Here is a 21,096-nt window from a genome sequence, read left to right as displayed (position 1 = left end):
TTCTTCCCTAATATTTTCCATTTAGACCAAAAATCAACGTCACTGGTTTGCAGGCTGGTTTTGATGAAACCTACAGTGTCGTCACCTATGAATGCAACAACTGGTGAGCTGCTTTTCTTTTCCTGAAAGTAATTAAACTCGGTGGTGCAAGTTCATTCTGCTTAAGTGTCCAGAATTTACATGTGCAGTTACAATCATAAAATTGTGAAAATTCCTATTTGCAGCATGATAGAAGCTAAATAAACTAATTATATATCTTAATAAACATTTCCAGTTCACTAATAGTTAAATCAAATCGGTTTCTGTCTCTCCATAGAGTGACAACATCAGGACTCAGAGAAGCGTCTCCTGAGAGACAGCAACCAGCAATACGATGTCAATTTAAAATCCAAATGTTGTTTTTCTTGCATCTTTTTCCACTTTGCTTTTTTTGTCCATGTTAATTGATATAAACATTATTACATTTACTCCAGAATGTTGATCTAATCATTAATTATGCAAAACTTTAAGCCTTAATATAATTTAAACAGACCACAAGCTGCAACAGAGCTGCTGTATATAAACCAAGCCACAGAAATGATGAACAAATGTACTTGGTGGTTTCTGTCGTGTCTAATTAAACATATACGCTTTAAAAAGGTCACGTCTGTATTTCTGTCTGTTAATGCTATTCAAGTATGATGCTTTCTGTGGTTTTCCTGAGAGCTTCAGTCTGCCAAAGTCACACAAATAATACCTTTTATCTGGACAGTCTGAGTGTTCAGCTTCATCATGGCTGGACGTCTACTGCTCGTCATCTTCATCTGTGAGTTAAACCTCTTAAAGATTTATTCATTATTAATGTAGATTCTCACAAACTAATTAAGGCTCACACTTTGTGAAAAAAATGGTTAAATGGACTTACATAGCACTTTTCTAGACGCTTTGCAACCACTCAAAGCGCTTTACACTACAGATTGCGCTAATTCACCCATTCACACACACATTCATACTGGTGGCAGAGGCTACCCTAAACGGTGCCACCTGCCACCATTGGGAATTCATTCACACACCGATGAACGCAGCATCAGGAGCCATTTAGGGTTCAGTGTCTTGCCCAAGGATACTACTTGTAGGCTGCCATGGTCAGGGATCGAACCACAGACCTTCCGATCAGGCGACCACTCTACCAACTGAGCCACACTTACAAATATGACATTATTAAATAATGCCAGCCACTTCATATCAGCATGTTATACAAAACTTCAGTTTTATTTTTTTTATGCCTGGTGATATAAAGTTCTTATTGTCTGTATTGTTGCTCTGAGCTTTTTATTTGGACCTATTGTGGAATTACAGTACAACATCTGAATACATTTCTCCAACAGGCCATATAAAATGTATCTTGTTTTAACTCCCACCTCTTATTAAACTGAGTATAGTTTTAGTCTTTCTTCTTGAAGTTATTAATGAGTTATTGTCATGCATATTTTACTTGTTAACACATTGTATTTCCAACAGATTCCTTCCAAGAGATCCATGCACAAGGTCAGTCTCTGAGCTGATTTTTTTATTGCAAGTTTTGCTGTTTTCACTGTTGGGAAAGTTTATTATATTTATTAATTTGACAATATTTACATACCGTTTGGTGGTACCGTATATTTGTCTGTACTTCCCAAACAATAAATCTCAATGACTCATTTGGAATGTTATCAAAATAATGTAATTATTCAGCAGTTGATATAACATACTGTTTTTCTACATCTATATTTTCAGTTCTCCTTCCACCTAAACTGACAGTGAGTCCAGCGGTGATCACAGAGACAGACTCAGTCACACTGAACTGTCAGACTCCACCATCTCTCTCTTTGTCTCAGTGTTATTTCCTCACTTTAAGTGGAGGAATTGTCAGACTTTTCTCTTGTCTGAAGACACTGACAGCGAGTGAGCTGCTGAAGATGTCACATCAGAGTTCACCTGCTGAGGTTAAAGTGAAATGTTCTTACTTTCACGGGTCTCAATCTCCAGAGAGCGATACGTCCACCATCACCATTCAAAGTGAGCGAACATTGCTGCTTTTTTAATGACTTGTTATAAATGTGCACAGACAGCAGAATGGCTCTTAACATGGACGGTGGGTTTAGGTGATATTCAATGAGCATCCACTCCTATTTATTGTCAGGAATATTGTCTTTTTTTTTTTATGAAATCAGTTCAGTTGTTTAATCCAACATGTGCTTATATTTTCAGAATCTCTTCCACCTAAACTGACAGTGAGTCCAGCGGTGATCACAGAGACAGACTCAGTCACACTGAACTGTCAGACTCCATCATCTCTCTCTCTGTCTAAGTGTTATTTCTACACTGTAAGTGGAAGACAAATGAAAATGTTTTCTTGTATGAAGACACTGACAGGAACTGAGCTTCTGGAGATGTCATATCAGAGTTCACCTGCTGAGGTTCAAGTGAAATGTTTCTACAATGTAAAGATTGGAGATTCAAATTCTCTTTCTCCACACAGTGAAATATCCTCCATCAACATACAAAGTGAGTGACTGTTTCTCCAATCTACTGATATGATCATATCCTTATTTAATATTAGTACAAAAGAAGTTGTGTGCTGTTATATTTCAGCTGTGAATATGTTTTAGGGGTTACAAACCAAAATGAAGAGAAAAACACTGGTTTAACAACCTTCATTCCCATTAAAATGTCACCTGTGGTTGATGATTCAGCTGACAAAGGTATGTTTCTTACGTCAACATTTAGTTTGCTATTCTGAGTGATGATGAATGATCACACTTTTTGAAAATGACATTACAAACTCACACAAGGTGAAACATTTAGTATTTAACGTATTGTGTGTGATGTTGTATTGGAATCACAGACCTTAAAATGTACTTTATGCCAGAATGCCATTATAATAAAATATAATCATAAATAATAATAATTATTATTTAACTTCCTCATAGATCAAAAGCCACAGTTGAGTGTTGACCATGTGCCTGGTGTTAACCTTCTCTTCACTTGCTCCGTGCCTGGATCTGCTGATGGTGGTACACGATGTCACCTGTACTTTGGAGAAGAAGGTCGTCAAGTCCAAACAAGAAAAATCCAGAGGAAAACAACCTCAAAGAAACAGTCGTTCTGCCAGTTTACTGTCACAATTAATGATTTGCTGAGTCGTCTACGTTCAGTTCAACAAAGAGATGCCAGCTGTGATTACAGTTTGGAAAGTGAACCCAAGTCTTTGTCTCCTCGTAGTGATGCATACAGCTTGACTGGTGAGTCAAGGAAGTAGTTAATACACATGTTACCATATGACTTCACTCTATCAGATAAAACAAATCCAATGATTCCTTTTAATTTCATGTCATTTGAAAAAAAGTCTAATTGAGACAAGCATTCACTCTACTTATATATGCATATTTACAAACATATATCAAAAATAGGAATACTCAATAATACAGCTGTCCCATGTTGTTGTCTACATAATTCTATATTTTTACACATTCATCAGTCACCATCCACCTCCTCTTATTGCAGATATTGTGGGAAAAGAGTCAAGAATGACCACGACAATGACAACCTTTGCTTCGACCACAGGTAGGACACTTTATACACTAGGGGAGCAGTGAACATTATTACAGAGCTCTTTAATAATAATTCAAAGAGGTTTTTGTCTTTTTATTTGTTAGGCCTGACTGTTGGCATGTCTGGTTCTTCCACTTCTGTAACTCCTATCAAACCAACATCAAGTAACAAGTGTTGACTTTGAAAATATATAAACTGTATAACCAGTTAAACATGTTTCAGTGTATTCAGTATTATGAAAAGTATTTTTGCTGATTCACCAGGTCAGACTGTCGGTACGTTGAGTAACACTGGAGATTTCACCTCCACTTCTCCAACACCAGTGAAATCAGCATCAGGTGATTATTTATTATGTTTATTTAATGATTCCCATTAAAAAGTGTTGATACACATTGTAGTTATGTAATATTCACATGTGAAACACTGAAAATGTAAAAAAAAAGTGATTCTCCTGAATCTCAGTCAAAGCACATACAAGGTGAAGCTTGCTCACGGTTAATGTTTTAAATTGCCTGTTTGCCAAGGTCAGTTTTTACTTTCTCCTTTACATATTGTTTTATTTATTAGCGATTATTAAATAACAATGGCCTTGCTCTCAAACTTGAGGAATACTGTGCAGTATATAGTTGAAGTTTCACCAGCACCCTTTAATGCCACACAACTAAACTCCAGTTTCTGGGATAAGTGAAATACCTGCTTCCACTTCAACTTCGTCTTTGAGTGAGATGGGTACAGTGCATGTTTAACTCTTAACAGAGATCAGAAGGAAACCAGACGGCTGATTCCTTGGCTTCTTCTGTCATTAGCTCCAGAAAAAACATTCGCCTTTACCATTCGCCTGAAGAGGTGAATTTTAGATTTACTGGCCTGATGTCCCATTTTACTTTTATCAATCAATCAAATCAAATCAAATCAAAATTACTTTATCCAATTCAGAAATTCAGTTAGTCTGGTAGAATCTCTTAAAAAATGAGACAGACAAGGATCTTTTGTATCTCTCCGTCCTGCAACGGATACAAACCGTTATGCAGCTGCTTATAAAGTTAGAATTCTTATTGTGCAGATGTTAGCAGCTTTAACCCTGCAAACCCTCAGAAAACAGCTTCAAATGAGTAAATGTAACTCTTAACACTTAAATTATTAAATTATGTTTACAACCTCAGAAACCTTATATAGCTGTATATATCAGTACACAACAGAAAAACAAAACAATCTATTCATGCTTTTTTTGGTGATGTTTTGAGTGGAAAACTGACTTGTTTACGGCTTCTGTTGTTGTGAAGCAGAGAAGTGGATGTTTATGATTATAGCAGTTGTGGCTGGTTGTGGAGTAGCCATTGGCTTCATCTTGCTGGTTTCTGCAAACGTCTGGAACAGAAGAAAAACTGGTGAGAACTATTTTGTTCGTCTAATAAATTAAAAAAAATCTTTATATAGGTTTTCAAAAGCAGCTTCAGTACTTTGTCTGAACACAGTTTGGTGAAACAGGTGTCCTGTACACACATTCTGGCTAATTAAAATATTTTTATGCAGCTTTACATTAATTCAGCTGAACAGAGTTCACTTTGCTCACAGCTCTAAACTACTGTATAACTCATCAGCTTGTTTATAACAAACATGTAAGACCTGCATCTCAAACTCAAAGTTAACCACACGTGTGAGACCACTGCTGCACTGAGATAAATATAACCTCCTCTGTTCGGTCTAACATTCCTTTTCACATGTGAACAAAAGTTGGTTTATTTTCTTTTGGTTAAAAGATTAACTTGATAGACCAATGCTTTTCAAGATACACACAATCATTACAAAGTTCTGTATGTCTTCACTATCAATGATTTGATCCAATCAGCTGGACTGAAGACTTAATTTGTTTTGAGTTATGTAGTATTTGATATATAGACTTTAATTAAATTGCAAACTTTGTGGAAAACAATAATTTTACTTTGTTTGTTCAGCAGGTTCTGAGAAGGATAAAAGGCGGGAATCTCAAAAAGAGAATGTAAGTCTGACATTAGGGACAATATCAAATAGATTTTAAATTTATATCAATAGATGCTACAATCAGTTTAAGTAGTGACAATAACTTTCTTTTCTCAGTCGGATACGTATCATTTCTACACCTCCATCGATGACGAGCCAGCTGCCTCAGCCCCGATGAGTTAGGTGTACAGCACAGTGAAGATAAACTGACATTGTTTTACACTCTCGATAAAAAAGATCAGCCTGGAGAACTATTAGTAAAGTGAGCCTCGTGTTTAAAGTTGAATGGTCTAACCACGACTAATGTTAGATTGTGATGTCTTTTTCTCAGATCAACCAATTTATAAGATTAAACAAAACATTTAATAAAGTTTTACAGCCAGATGCAACTTTCAATTTAAAGGTGTATGACATATAAAGCACAGCAAGGGTTCAAAACTGCATTAAATATAGCTTTTTTGTGTTTTTTCTGTCTAATGTCAGTCTTTGATTTTTTTTGTAACTAAATGTTTTTTAAGACTTATATGAATATGCATTATCATACAATTACATAATTTACAACTTCCTGCTAAATATTACCTGCTTTGAATTTTATTTAGTCTCTTTTTGTTTCCTTAATTGTGTATACATACATCATCACACGCTTCCTTGTTCTTCTGTCTTTGTGAGGACACTCATTGACTACATGCATCCCAAGCCCTTAACCCTAATTAACCATCACAAGGAAATGTAAACCTAATACTAACCTTCATCCCATCAAACAGGCCTCTGAATAAGTTACGACCAAGCAAAATATCCTCACTTCTCAAAGTGTCCTCACTCTGGTGGTTAAACACTTGTTCTGGTCCTCACTATGTAGGAAGTACAAGAACAAGTACACACACACTTGACAAAAAACTCAGAGGATAAATGAAGGAAGGAAAATATTTCTTTGTATTTATTCATCAGCTTTCTCAAACATGAGGTTAAGAGTATGTGGTCACCTTGACAAATAATGGCGGGATATATCAATGTAACGTTCTGTGATCTTCTTCTTCTCCTTTTCTTCTTCTTCATGCATTTTTATGTCGTCTGAAATGTCTTCTGCTTTAAAACAAGAAGAAACTGGCAGAATAAAGCAACTTCTAATTCTCTGTTGTCTCTCAGCTTTTTTTCTTTACATAATCCATATAATTACAGACACGAAAAAATAAATAAATTACAAAATAAAATATTTGAAGAAAGAAAACTATGATGGCACTGTTAACTGTTTTTAGCAATTAACTGCCAAAAATATAAACCTCTCTTTTTTTTTTTTCACGTGACAAAAGTGCATTTTACATTCCACATACTTTTACATTAGCCTTCATTTTTTTCCCCACAAAACAAAAAAACATATTTGATATCTTACTTTCATCCTTTGCACAAAGGACTTGTTTTATACTTTGACAAGAAATATCTTGTTCTCACTCCTGACTTACTTACTTTTTATTTCTCTTATTTAATTTCAGCACACATTCAGGACAATATGGCAAACTGTCAGTGGCGTGATCTGAGCAAAGCTCTCCCTTTACTCTCATTTTTTTTTGCTGCACCACATCGCCTATGTTTTCTGCATTAATGAATGTGAGTCTCAGTGCTACAGATTTTTTTTCTTTATCAGAGTGCTGCCTGTTGCAGAGGTATGAGCAGTTTCATTTCTGATTGGCAATGTTCTCTATGTGTTTATAAGCATCTTCTTGTGGATTTAGTCCCGACTTATGTCCAACTGTGCTGCCGACGGTCACCTGCTGACGGTCGCTGCTATCAGAGGGAGCAGAGCTGCTGTCAGAGGGCTGGAGAGGCGTGTTGCTGAACCACACTCCATGGCATTTTCCTGCAGAAGACACAGTCTTTAATGATACTGTAGAGTAAATAATGTGGTGGGAGCTAGCTAGTATCTCTTTATGAAGCTCTCTCGAGGGACTGCGTAGCTATCTGTATGACAAATTGTGATTAAATAATGTAAACCTGAGTGATCTATATGATGTTATATGTATAATCAAAATGCTGCAAAGATTTAACTAAGATGTGGAGAAGTACTGGAAGACAGGAGAAGTAAAATAAGGCCTAGATAAGAATGTTAAGTTTGTGCCAGAAAAAACACCTGTGATCTTTCGCCAGAGATGCTTATTAGCGTGCTTGTCCCGGAGAGCTGATAAGTGGTTACCCAGCTGGGCAAGAAGCAGCATTAACAGTGCTAAAAACAAGTAGCAGATAATGAGTGAGAAATAAAAATAAAAAAAAAGGCTCTGTGCATGACCAACAGTGATCAAAACAAGTGGAAGAGGATGAGTGAGAAATAAAAACATAGAAAGGCTCTGTGGGAACCTACTAATGACTCAAAATCATAGTGCATAAAAACATAGAAAGGCTCTGTGGGAACCTACTAATGACTCAAAATCATAGTGATAAGGTAATGCCACTTGTGTTGAGTATTTTCAACCCCTAAACATATTGGTGTCTCACTGCCAGGAGATGAGGTAATGCCACCTGCACCTAGGGGGCGGATATTAACTGAATAAATCATAAATTAAATGACGTTTGGAGCAGCCCCTAGGAGGAGAAATCTAAAGAATCAACAAATTTTATTGGTGGAAAGGTCATAATGAATATTTATGATAGGATGGACATATGTGTGTGAATTCTCTATAAAACCTCATGTAAGTTTCATTTCGAGTTAGAGAGCTTATGGAATGCACCTTGTGTGTATTATATTTGTTCTCTCCACTTTTTATCGATAATAAAGTGTTGTCACAACATCTTGGACTCCTGCTTGAAGATTTTTGAGACCTGTTAGAGAGTTTTTTTTTAGCTGTTTTCCAACTGGGCTTTTGAATAACTGTTAAAGATAGAGAAGTAATTTTTTCCAATTGGACTCCTTTAAAGACTGATTTATGAGCTATTTGACCTACAACTTGGACCAGCAAATTACACGACAATACAAAAAGAGCTGTTCATGACAATTATAAATATTAACAGGGTGGATATGTGTTTGGTCTGGGACAGTAGTGGATGCTTAAAGAACTGTACTAATAGAACTAGTTGGGTCTTATTTTTGTAATTTTTCAGAAAGGTTGCAAACAAATCAATAGTTTAAATAATAATAATTGATTAAAAACACTTAAATTCTAAGTAAAACTAAAAGGAAACACCTGAAATATTGTTAATCATTGCACAAAAAAATGGGTGCAGTTCACAAAGACCTATAGTGTCTGAAACATATTATAGCCTCTATATTATTAAGTTTATTGATTTATTAAAAAAAAAACAACAACATTGTATAAACTGGTCACTGGGCCAATGGCAGACCTCAGAAACACATTGTTCGGGCCACGGACATGACATTAAAACCATGCATTATATTTTAGTCTTCCCTTTCTCCATTTCGATACTTTTACTTTTAATTGCTTACATTTAATACACTACTCGGCTACTAATAAAGGTATGGCAACTCTGTCACCAATATTGGTACTGTAAGGTAAAGTTAGTCAATACTGTAAAAAAAAATAAAAAAGGTTTTTGCAGCCCTCAGTTGTATGTACCCCTGATATAGTAACTAGTTTATAGAATATTGTATATCCAAGACAAAATTGAGAGAAAAAAAACAAGTCACAGATATGTGTTTTTCAGCATCTTCTCCAATTTAAGTTTAAAGATTTGTTTTATGCTCTCACTCTATATGTATACTATACAATTTTGGGGAAATGCATTCAATCACTGTCCGCAGGGAGTCAATGAGAAGATTGATTTCTGTTTGTACTGTAAATATGAAGATACTGCAGCTAATTAGCTTAGCTTAGCATAAAGAGTGGAAGCAGTAAACAGCCAGCCTCCATCTGTTAAAGGGTAATAAATCTGCCTGTGAGCACCTCTAAATATTTTCTATTTGTTGGCCAGGAGCTGTGAGTTTCTGGAGATTTGCAGACAGTTTGTTGCTGTGCCTCAGTGTCAGCTTGAATATGTACCTGTACATGTAGACAAACACACAGCCACGTACCTCAGGGTGGAAAGGATGACATGATTCAGGCTTCTTTCTGTCCTTCTGAAACTCGAACATGTGCAATAACTGCATGTTTACACAAATGTAAGTTCAAAAAGTGTAAGTAAGTAAGTAAAATGTAACTTCTAGTACCTACACCCACACACACAGCTGAGTGTGTGTATATGCTTATATGTAAACAGCTGAAACAGAGATGCAATTGAAATAAAACATATACTCGGACCTTTGAAAAGGATGTCATGGGTTTTTTGTGGCCTATCTGTTCACATCTGATGCTTGTTGTGGTTTTTAGTCACACAGACAATATCCTGTATCAGGACAGTCTGAGTGTTCAGCTTCATCATGGCTGGACGTCTGCTGCTCGTCATCTTCATGTGTAAGTTAAACCTCTTATAGACTTGATCATTATTCATGTAGATTATCACAAACTAATGTAGGTTCACACTTGCAAATGTATCTTTTATGGTTGGTGATTTTATGTCATGTGTTTTCTTATTGCCTGTGTTAATGTGAACTGCAATGTGAAATTTAAACAAATTTCGCCATCGGAACAAATACAATATGTTGATCTTGACTCCAAAGAGTTTTAATCTTTCTGCTTTTTGTTGAAGTTATATATGAATTATTATTATTATTGGTATTGTTATTGTTATTATTAATATGTCTAATTACTTTATTAATATTATATTTTCAACAGATTCCTTTCATGAGATTCAAACACAAGGTCAGTCAGATCATGTCTAGCTGAGCTGTTGTCACTGTAATAATCTATCATGTGGTTGTACTGGACAGTAAATGTATCGTACAGTATATGTTTTTCTCCTTATTTTTACATCTAATAATGATTTATAAAATTATAACTAGTATCATTTTAATACAAATATTCAGTATTTAGTATAATGTGTGTCTCTATATTTTCAGCTCTTCTTCCACCTACACTGACAGTGAGTCCAGCGGTGATCACAGAGACAGACTCAGTCACACTGAACTGTCAGACTCCATCATCTCTCTCTGTGTCTCAGTGTTATTTTTATTTTGTAAGAGGAGGACCTAGCAAACCCTTCTCTTGTCTGAAGGCACTGACAGGGACTGAGCTCCTGAAGATTACAGGTCAGAGTTCACCTGCTGAGGTTAAAGTGACATGTTTTTACCTTCGCGGGTCTTCATCTCCTGACAGTGACACATCCTCCATCATCATTCGAAGTGAGTTAACATTGTTACTGTGGACTAATGTTATGAAGTCTTTCTTCAAAAGAAATATTATTAGAATATCAACGGGCATCCTCTGCTATTACACAGTTGCCCATAAAGTTGGAATAATTTTTTTCAGACACAATTGCATTTCATTGTGATATGATTGGAAGAGATTGATTAATACAGTTTTGAGAAGATATACACTTTATCCGTCAAGAATAAAATAAACATGGTCACGTGAAAGAGGTAAAAAAAAAAACATTTTATTCCAACTTCACGGGCGACCACATATAATTTAAGCATTGTTTTAAATACATTTTCAGTTTTTAAAACCCTCTTAAATTTATATTTTCAGCCTCTCTTCCACCTAAACTGACAGTGAGTCCAGCAGTGATCAAAGACACAGACTCAGTCACACTGAACTGTCAGACTCCATCATCCGTTACTGTGTCTCAGTGTAATTTTTACACTTTAAGTGGAAAACAAACCAAAGAGTTTTCTTGTCTGAAGACACTGACAGCGACTGAGCTGCTGGAGATATCACATCAGAGTTCACCTGCTGAGGTCCAAGTGACGTGTTTCTACACTGTAAAGGTTGGAGAGTTACATTATCCTTCTCCACACAGTGGCACATCCTCCATCACCATACAAAGTGAGTGACTGCCTGCTGCATCTACTGATGTTATTATCTTGATACTAGAATAGTGGCGTGCTGTAATATATTCCAGGTGTGGATTTGTTTTTAGGGTTTACAAACCAAAACAAACTGAGAAACCCTTACAGTCTCCATTGTAATGCCACTGGTGGGCAACAGTACAAGTGATACATACATGCTTCTTGTTAGTTTGATTAGTTGTTGTTTTTTAATGTTAGAATATTTAAAATCATGAGCAAAGAGAGATGATTATATTTTCTTTATTACATTTTACAAACTCACTTCATATTCATAAATTATTTAGGTTTCTAAACGTGTGGTTGTATCACAGTGGGACATATGTAAATGTTTGAAATTAAAGAGCCGACTTAAAGTGGAATTGTGGAATATTTATTGTTTTCTCATGAATCCTTTTTGTAGGTAACAAACCACAGTTGAGTGTTGATCATGTGCTTGGTGATCACCTTCGCTTTATCTGCCTTCTGCCTGGATCTGCTGATGGTGGTACACAATGTCACCTGTACTTTGGAGATAAAGTCCTAACAAGAGCGATCCATAAGGGAAGGACCTCAAAGAAACAGTCGTTCTGCCAGTTTACTGTCACAATTAATGATTTGCTGAGTCGTCTACGTTCGGTTCAACAAAGAGATGCCAGCTGTGATTACAGTTTGGGAAGTGAACCCAACCCTTTGTCTCCTCGTAGTGATGCATACAGCTTGACTGGTGAGTGAGAGAAAACATTTATAAACATGTTACACTGCTACAGCAATTGCACTGAAATAGAATAATATTTAATATAATTGCCTATGAATGACTCAATGCTTGTGTTTGTATTTAAATTAATGTAATTGTTAAAATCTGACAGCTTGATATAATAATGAAACATATCAATCGGCCAGTAGTCACACATAAAAGTTTGTACAATTGTTTAAAATTAAAAAATCACACAAAAAACATATATTCATTATTTTACTCCACATTATCAGCACATGAAGTTGACAGGTTGAAATCATCTTCTTTTATTGTAGATATTGTGGAGAAAGAGACACACGAGACGGAGAGACCAATGACATTTCCTGTGACCACAGGTAGACGTTATAATCCAGATCATTATCACAGAGCTCTAACTGTAGCTGTTATTTTGAAAGTAAAACGATTTTTTTTTCTGCAGGTCTGACTGTTACCAGGCTCCATACTTCAACTCAAGCAACTTCTGTAACAACAAGTAACACAATTTAAGACATATTAAGTGTGATTTTAGTCAACTACAATCAGTGTTTCAGAGTATTATGAAGATTAAAAAATGTACTTTTGTTGATTCATCAGGGCGGACTGTCGGTACCACAAGTAACACTGGTAGCTTTATCTCTACAATCCAAACATCAGTGAAACCAGAAACAGATGAAATAAAGTTCTCAATAATAAACACTGACTTTTCAGTAAAATGTTGGAACATTTGTTATTTTAATCTGAATGTTTTTGTGTCTTTCATCACTGCTGCAGGTAGATTGACCTCTGCTGACACAACTCTTATGAATCCAGCATCTGGAGATGAAAGAACAGGTAGATGTTGCTTTTAATTAGTTTATTAAAATGTGAAGATGCTTTACTAGAAATGTTTATTAGCACTGACTGAAGAAGGGTAGAGTCTACAGTATGTGTGAACCCACAGACTGATTAGCTGATTGAGCAGAGCTGCTTCATTAAAGGCAGCTGCAATGACCCGGCTCACATCCAGGGAGGAAGGTACTGCAGGGACCTCTGGTGGCCTAACAAATTAATAATACCAGGAAGTAAAAAGAGCTCAGGGCAGGTCATGAATCTGTATGTAATGTTTGATATAGGTACTGATTTGAGATTTAATTTAACAGCAGTTCTTATGACACAACATTACCTATAGCAGCACCCTCCTGATAAGCTTCCTGGTTTTTACCTTATCAATAAATAATAATAATAATAATAATAATAATAATAATAATAATAAATAACAAATACTGGTGTCTTGATGTTGTCTTGTGATTAATTTATTACGTGTTAATGGCCTCTTCTCTTAAAGCAGAGAAGATGACGATGATGATTGCAGGAGGTGTGACTGCAGGTGTCCTCTTTCTTGGATTGGCACTTCTCTTTTTTCAAAGCAGGACTGGTAAGAAAAAAAATCCTCAACAAAGTTTATTTGAATTTTCACTTTACTTGTAAAACCAGCTGCAGTTGTTATTAATTTAATTATTAATTTATCTATTTATCTATTTATTTATTTATTTATTTATTCATTCATTCAGTTAAAAGCTACAGACCATTAATAGACATTTCTGTAAACATGCCATTTAGCCAGCTTGTCTAATTAATTAAGGTGTCATGTGGTCAAACATTTTTTTTTAAATTAAAGACAGTTGATATATAAGTTTAGAAGAAAGCAACAACAAAAACAATGGCTGCCACGTCCAGTATCCCTGTTTTCTTAGAAATTATTTTTAGATGCTTTGTATCAATAATCACTGGTGTACTTTTTTTTTTTTTTTTTGCATTTTCTAGAAAAAACTGTTTCCAAGAGGTAAGAAATGAGCACGAGCGTGTGTCTCCTTTTCCATCTTTGCTCTGGTTTACACTCAAAGCTTCAGACAGCAGTGATGATTCTGGTAGGAAAACTCCAAGCAGACAGCAACATAAACATAAAACAGAGCATACATAATTCAGAGATCACACTAGACTCTTGTTAAGTGAACAAACTGACAAAACTTGAATGAAAAGCAGAAGAAGTATCATGTTTGGTTGCAGCAAAAAATAGATGCCATGAGGGAATCGCCAGAGTAATAGTAATTGCAGGTCAGAGAGACTCTGTCCTTTTTTCCAGCACAGTTTGAGATTCAAACTTTTTAATGACATCATTTTGATGTTTGGGGGAGAGTTATACAGTTTACTCATCTGAACATGTTTAATGTGTCTTTGCTTCTTTCTGTAATGAAGACACACACTTAACAAATCCTTTTCTTCCCATATTATTTTACATTTAGACCAAAAATCAACGTCGCTGGTTTGCAGGCTGGTTATGATGAAACCTACAGTGTCGTCACCTATGAATGCAACAACTGGTGAGCTGCTTTCCTTTTCCTGAAAGGAGTTAAAGGTTCATAGTTTCCTCTCGGTGGTGCAAGTTCATTCTGCTGAATGTACAGTTACAGGTACATGAAAATGTGCAATCTTGGATGTGAAAACATTGGTTATTGCAGCATGACAGAAGCTACATAAGCTAATTATATAGCTTAAACATTTCCACTTCACTGAGAGTTAAATCAAGTGTGTTTCTGTCTCTTCATAGAGTGACAACAGCAGCACCTCAGACAAGCGTCTCCTGAGAGACAGCGTGCAGCGCTACAAAGTCAATTTAAAATCCAAATATTGCTTTTCTTGCATCTTTTCCCACTTTGCTTTTTTTGTACATTTATTTACATCAACATGTTGGTTTAATCAAACTTTCCTTAATTGATAGAAACAGAAATTAGCTCAGAAGATAACATGTCTCACAATGCTCTAAATAAAAACATTACACACAACCACCCACAAATGTCCATTCATTTCAAAAGTTAAAGAAGAAAGATAATAATCTTTTTATAATTTAAAAACATTTATCCAACTCATGTGTACACTTGAGTTTGTGTATTCACTAATCTGGAAAAAGCTGAAACAGAGCTGCTGTTTATCAACCCAGCAACAGAGATGATAGAAAATGTTCTTTAGTGATGAGCCTCAGCCTGGTATAAATAGAACACATAGGTGCTTTAAAAAGGTCACGTCTATATATCTGAGGCCTGTCTGTTAATGCTATTCAAGTCTGATGCTTGCTGTGGTTTTCCTGAGAGCTTCAGTCTGTCAAAGTCACACACACAATACCTTCTATCAGGACAGTCTGAGTGTTCAGCTTCATCATGGCTGGACGTCTGCTGCTCGTCATCTTCATCTGTGAGTTAAACCTCTTTTTTCATTATTAATGCAGATTATCACAAACTAATGCAGGTTTATATTGACAAACATGACTTAAATATATTGTCACTATGTATCTGTATGTGATACCAAACTTAACTTTTATGGTTGATGAATTTATGTCATGTGTTCTTACGGACTCTGTTAATGTGAACTGCAATGAGAAATTTAAACAAATTTCCTCATTGGAACAATTACAATATATTGACCTTGACTCCAAAGAGTTTTAATCTTTCTGCATTTTGTTGAAGTTATATATGAATTATTATTATTATGTCTATTTACCTTATTAAAATATTGTATTTTCAACAGATTCCTCTCATGATATTCAAACACAAGGTCAGTCAGTGATCATGTCCAGCTGAGATGTTGTCACTGTATGAAAAGTTTATTATAGTCTGTTATTAATGTGACTTTTCATCCAATGTGTGGCTGCACAATACAGGATACGTTTCCTCTCTAATTTACATCAAATAACGCTTTCTCATTAGTACTATTATCATTTTAATACAAATATTCAGTATGTCATATATCGTGTGTGTCTCTATATTTTCAGCTCTTCTTCCACCTAAACTGACAGTGAGTCCAGCGGTGATCACAGAGACAGACTCAGTCACACTGTACTGTCAGACTCCACCATCTGTTTCTGTGTCTCAGTGTTATTTCAATTTTGTAAGAGGAGGACCTGGCAAACCCTTCTCTTGTCTGAAGGCACTGACAGGGACTGAGCTCCTGAAGATTACAGGTCAGAGTTCACCTGCTGAGGTTAAAGTGACATGTTTTTACCTTCACGGGTCTTCATCTCCTGACAGTGACACATCCTCCATCATCATTCAAAGTGAGTTAACATTGTTACTGTGGACTAATGTTATGAAGTCTTGACAACAAAGTGTTTTGTTTTTTGGGGGGGGTGGGGGGTTTAAACATCATTTGAGATGTTTAAAATACATTTTGAGTTATTAAAAACAACTTAAACTTATATTTTCAGCCTCTCTTCCACCTAAACTGACAGTGAGCCCAGCGGTGATCAAAGACACAGACTCAGTCACACTGAACTGTCAGACTCCACCATCCGTTACTGTGTCTCAGTGTAATTTCTACACTTTAAGTGGAAAACAAACCAAAGAGTTTTCTTGTCTGAAGACACTGACAGCGACTGAGCTGCTGGAGATATCACATCAGAGTTCACCTGCTGAGGTCCAAGTGACGTGTTTCTACACTGTAAAGGTTGGAGAGTTACATTATCCTTCTCCACACAGTGGCACATCCTCCATCACCGTACAAAGTGAGTGACTGTCTGCTGCATCTACTGATGTTATTATCTTGATACTAGAATAGTGGCGTGCTGTAATATATTCCAGGTGTGGATTTGTTTTTAGGGTTTACAAACCAAAACAAACTGAGAAACCCTTACAGTCTCCATTGTAATGCCACTGGTGGGCAACAGTACAAGTGATACATACATGCTTCTTGTTAGTTTGATTAGTTGTTGTTTTTTAATGTTAAAATATTAACATATGTTAGAATATAACAGGCATTGTTGCTCTGAGGTGTTTATTTGTGGACTTATTGGGGAATTACAGTACAAAATCTAAACAGATTTCTCCATCAGGACAAATAAAATGTATCTTGTTTTACCTCCCACCTCTTATTAAACTGAGTAGAGTTTCAATCTTTCTTCTAATTATCATGTATATTTACCTTTCAACTGATTCATTTCAAAAGATTCATGCACAAGGTCAGTCTCTGAGCTGTTTTCTAATATTGAAAGTTTTACTGTTTTCACTGTTGGGGAAGTTTATTATAGCCTGTTACTAAGTTGACAATATTTACACATCGTTTGGTGGTACAGTTGTATGTATTTCCTAAACATTAAATCTCAACTTCTCATTTGGGATATTATCAGAATTATGTAATTATTCAGCAGTTGATATAACATACTGGCTACATCTATATTTTCAGCTCTTCTTCCACCTAAACTGACAGTGAGTCAGTCGGTGATCACAGAGACAGACTCAGTCACACTGAACTGTCAGACTCCATCATCTCTCTCTGTGTCTCAGTGTTATTTCCTCACTTTAAGTGGAAGAATTGTCAGAAGCTTCTCTTGTCTGAAGACACTGACAGCGAGTGAGCTGCTGCTGATGTCACATCAGAGGTCACCTGCTGAGGTTAAAGTGAAATGTTTTTACCTTCACGGGTCTCAATCTCCAGAGAGCGATACGTCCACCATCACCATTGAAAGTGAGTAAACACTGCTGCTTTTTTAATGACTTGTTATATACGAGCACAAACAGCAGAATGGCTCTCAACATGGATATTGGGTTTAGGTGATATTAATTGAGCATCCACTGATATTTTTTGTCAGAAATATATATATATATATATATATATATATATATATATATATATATATATATTTTTTTTTTTTTAAAGTTGTTTAATCCAACATGTTATATTTTCAGAATCTCTTCCACCTAAACTGACAGTGAGTCCAGCGGTGATCACAGAGACAGACTCAGTCACACTGAACTGTCAGACTCCATCATCCGTTTCTGTGTCTCAGTGTTATTTCTTCACTTTAAGTGGAGCACAAACCAAAGAGTTTTCTTGTCTGAAGACACTGACAGCGACTGAGCTGCTGGAGATATCACATCAGAGTTCACCTGCTGAGGTCCAAGTGACGTGTTTCTACACTGTAAAGGTTGGAGAGTTACATTATCCTTCTCCACACAGTGGCACATCCTCCATCACCATACAAAGTGAGTGACTGTCTGCTGATGTTATTATCTTGATACTAGAATAGTGGCGTGCTGTAATATATTCCAGGTGTGGATTTGTTTTTAGGGTTTACAAACCAAAACAAACTGAGGAACCCTTACAGTCTCCATTGTAATGCCACTAGTGGGCAACAGTACAAGTGATACATACATGCTTCTTGTTAGTTTGATTAGTTGTTGTTTTTTAATGTTAGAATATTTTAAATCATGAGCAAAGAGAGATGATTATATTTTCTTTATTACATTTTACAAACTCACTTCATATTCATAAATGATTTAGGTTTTTAAACATGTGTGGTTGTATCACAGTGGGACATATGTAAATGTTTGAAATTAAAGAGCCGACTTAAAGTGGAATTGTGGAATATTTATTGTTTTCTCATGAATCCTTTTTGTAGGTAACAAACCACAGTTGACTGTTGATCATGTGCTTGGTGATCACCTTCTCTTTATCTGCTCTCTGCCTGCATCTGCTGATGGTGGTACACGATGTCACCTGTACTTTGGAGATGAAGTCCTAACAAGAGCGATCCATAAGGAAAGGACCTCAAAGAAACAGTCGTTCTGCGAGTTTACTGTCACAATTAATGATTTGCTGAGTCGTCTACGTTCAGTTCAACAAAGAGATGCCAGCTGTGATTACAGTTTGGGAAGTGAACCCAACTCTTTGTCTCCTCGTAGTGATGCATACAGCTTGACTGGTGAGTCAGAGAAGACATTTATAAACATGTTACACTGCTACAGCAATTGCACTGAAATAGAATAATATATAATATAATTGCCTATGAATGACTCAATGCTTGTGTTTGTATTTAAATTGATGTAATTTTAAATGTTAAAATCTGACAGCTTGATATCAGAATGAAACATATTAATCGGCCAGTAATCACACATAAAAGTTTGTACAATTGTTTAAAATTAAAAAATCACACAAAAAACATATATACATTATTTTACTCCACATTATCGGCACATGAAGTTGACAGATTGAAATCATCTTCTTTTATTCTAGATATTGTGGAGAAAGAGACACACGAGACGGAGAGACCAACGACATTTCCTGTGACCACAGGTAGACGTTATAATCCAGATCATTATCACAGAGCTCTAACTGTTGCTGTTATTTTGAAAGTAAAACGATTTTTTTTTCTGCAGGTCTGACTGTTACCAGGCTCCATACTTCAACTCAAGCAACTTCTGTAACAACAGGTAACACAATTTAAGACATATTAAGTGTGATTTTAGTCAACTACAATCAGTGTTTCAGAGTATTATGAAGATTAAAAAATGTACTTTTGCTGATTCATCAGGGCGGACTGTCGGTACCACAAGTAACACTGGTAGCTTTATCTCTACAATCCAAACATCAGTGAAACCAGAAACAGATGAAATAAAGTTCTCAATAATAAACACTGACTTTTCAGTAAAATGTTGGAACATTTGTTATTTTAATCTGAATGTTTTTGTGTCTTTCATCACTGCTGCAGGTAGTTTGACCTCTGCTGACACAACTCTTATGAATCCAGCATCTGGAGATGAAAGAACAGGTAGATGTTGCTTTTAATTAGTTTATTAAAATGTGAAGATGCTTTACTAGAAATGTTTATTAGCACTGACTGAAGAAGGGTAGAGTCTACAGTATGTGTGAACCCACAGACTGATTAGCTGATTGAGCAGAGCTGCTTCATTAAAGGCAGCTGCAATGACCCGGCTCACATCCAGGGAGGAAGGTACTACAGGGACCTCTGGTGGCCTAACAAATTAATAATACCAGGAAGTAAAAAGAGCTCAGGGCAGGTCATGAATCTGTATGTAATGTTTGATATAGGTACTGATTTGAGATTTAATTTAACAGCAGTTCTTATGACACAACATTACCTATAGCAGCACCTTCCTGATAAGCTTCCTGGTTTTTACCTTATCAATAAATAATAATAATAATAATAATAATAATAATAATAATAATAATAATAATAATAAATAACAAATACTGGTGTCTTGATGTTGTCTTGTGATTAATTTATCATGTTTTTGTCATGTGGTCAAACATTTTTTTTTAAATTAAAGACAGTTGATATATAAGTTTAGAAGAAAGCAACAACAAAAACAATGGCTGCCATGTCCAGTATCCCTGTTTTCTTAGAAATTATTTTTAGATGCTTTGGATCAATAATCACTGGTGTACTTTTTTTTTTTGTATTTTGCATTTTCTAGAAAAAAGTGTTTCCAAGAGGTAAGAAATGAACACGAGTGTGTGTCTCCTTTTCCATCTTTGCTCTGGTTTACACTCAAAGCTTCAGACAGCAGTGATGATTCTGGTGGGAAAACTCCAAGCAGACAGCAACATAAACATAAAACATAGCATACATAATTCAGATATCACACTAGACTCTTGTTAAGTGAACAAACTGACAAAACTTGAATGAAAAGCAGAAGAAGTATCATGTTTGGTTGCAGCAAAAAAATAGATGGCATGAGGGAATCGCCAGAGTAATAATAATTGCAGGTCAGAGAGACTCTGTCCTTTTTTTCCAGCACAGTTTGAGATTCAAACTTTTTAATGACATCATTTTGATGTTTGGGGGAGAGTTATACAGTTTACTCATCTGAAAATGTTGAATGTGTCTTTGCTTCTTTCTGTAATGAAGACACACACTTAACAAATCCTTTTTTTCCCATATTATTTTACATTTAGACCAAAAATCAACATCGCTGGTTTGCAGGCTGGTTACGATGAAACCTACAGTGTCGTCACCTATGAATGCAACAACTGGTGAGCTGCTTTTCTTTTCCTGAAAGTAGTTAAAGGTTCATAGTTTCCTCTCGGTGGTGCAAGTTCATTCTGCTGAATGTACAGTTACAGGTACATGAAAATGTGCATTCTTGGATGTGAAAACATTGGTTATTGCAGC

The 21,096-nt window shown here is 35.7% G+C and overlaps 1 protein-coding gene and 4 long non-coding RNA genes across 5 annotated transcripts in view; all 5 read left to right on the top strand.

Moving 5' to 3' along the window:
- The window catches only part of LOC131969172 (uncharacterized), a 47,929-nt gene that overhangs the window by 16,914 nt on the left and 9,919 nt on the right, over positions 1–21,096 (top strand). The window contains exon 7 of the mRNA XM_059330349.1: positions 19,672–19,731. Coding sequence (XP_059186332.1) covers positions 19,672–19,731 — 60 coding nt within the window. The remainder of the gene's footprint in view (positions 1–19,671; positions 19,732–21,096) is intronic.
- Positions 2,392–3,178, top strand: LOC131968353 (uncharacterized). The gene is made up of 3 exons (XR_009394037.1): positions 2,392–2,526; positions 2,631–2,723; positions 2,952–3,178. It is a non-coding gene; the product is annotated as an uncharacterized LOC131968353 (long non-coding RNA).
- LOC131968352 (uncharacterized) lies at positions 11,125–12,478 on the top strand. The gene is made up of 3 exons (XR_009394036.1): positions 11,125–11,420; positions 11,844–12,146; positions 12,452–12,478. It is a non-coding gene; the product is annotated as an uncharacterized LOC131968352 (long non-coding RNA).
- LOC131968348 (uncharacterized) lies at positions 12,924–14,961 on the top strand. Its single transcript, XR_009394033.1, has 5 exons — positions 12,924–12,986; positions 13,480–13,569; positions 13,959–13,977; positions 14,438–14,515; positions 14,743–14,961. It is a non-coding gene; the product is annotated as an uncharacterized LOC131968348 (long non-coding RNA).
- LOC131968349 (uncharacterized) lies at positions 18,754–19,637 on the top strand. Its single transcript, XR_009394034.1, has 4 exons — positions 18,754–18,885; positions 19,197–19,256; positions 19,340–19,393; positions 19,495–19,637. It is a non-coding gene; the product is annotated as an uncharacterized LOC131968349 (long non-coding RNA).

The sequence above is a fragment of the Centropristis striata genome, chromosome 3 (assembly GCF_030273125.1).
Source record: "Centropristis striata isolate RG_2023a ecotype Rhode Island chromosome 3, C.striata_1.0, whole genome shotgun sequence".
In the NCBI taxonomy this organism is placed as follows: Eukaryota; Metazoa; Chordata; class Actinopteri; order Perciformes; family Serranidae; genus Centropristis; species Centropristis striata.
The sequence above is the reverse complement of the archived record's forward strand: the minus strand, read 5'-3'. Positions and strand labels throughout refer to the sequence as shown.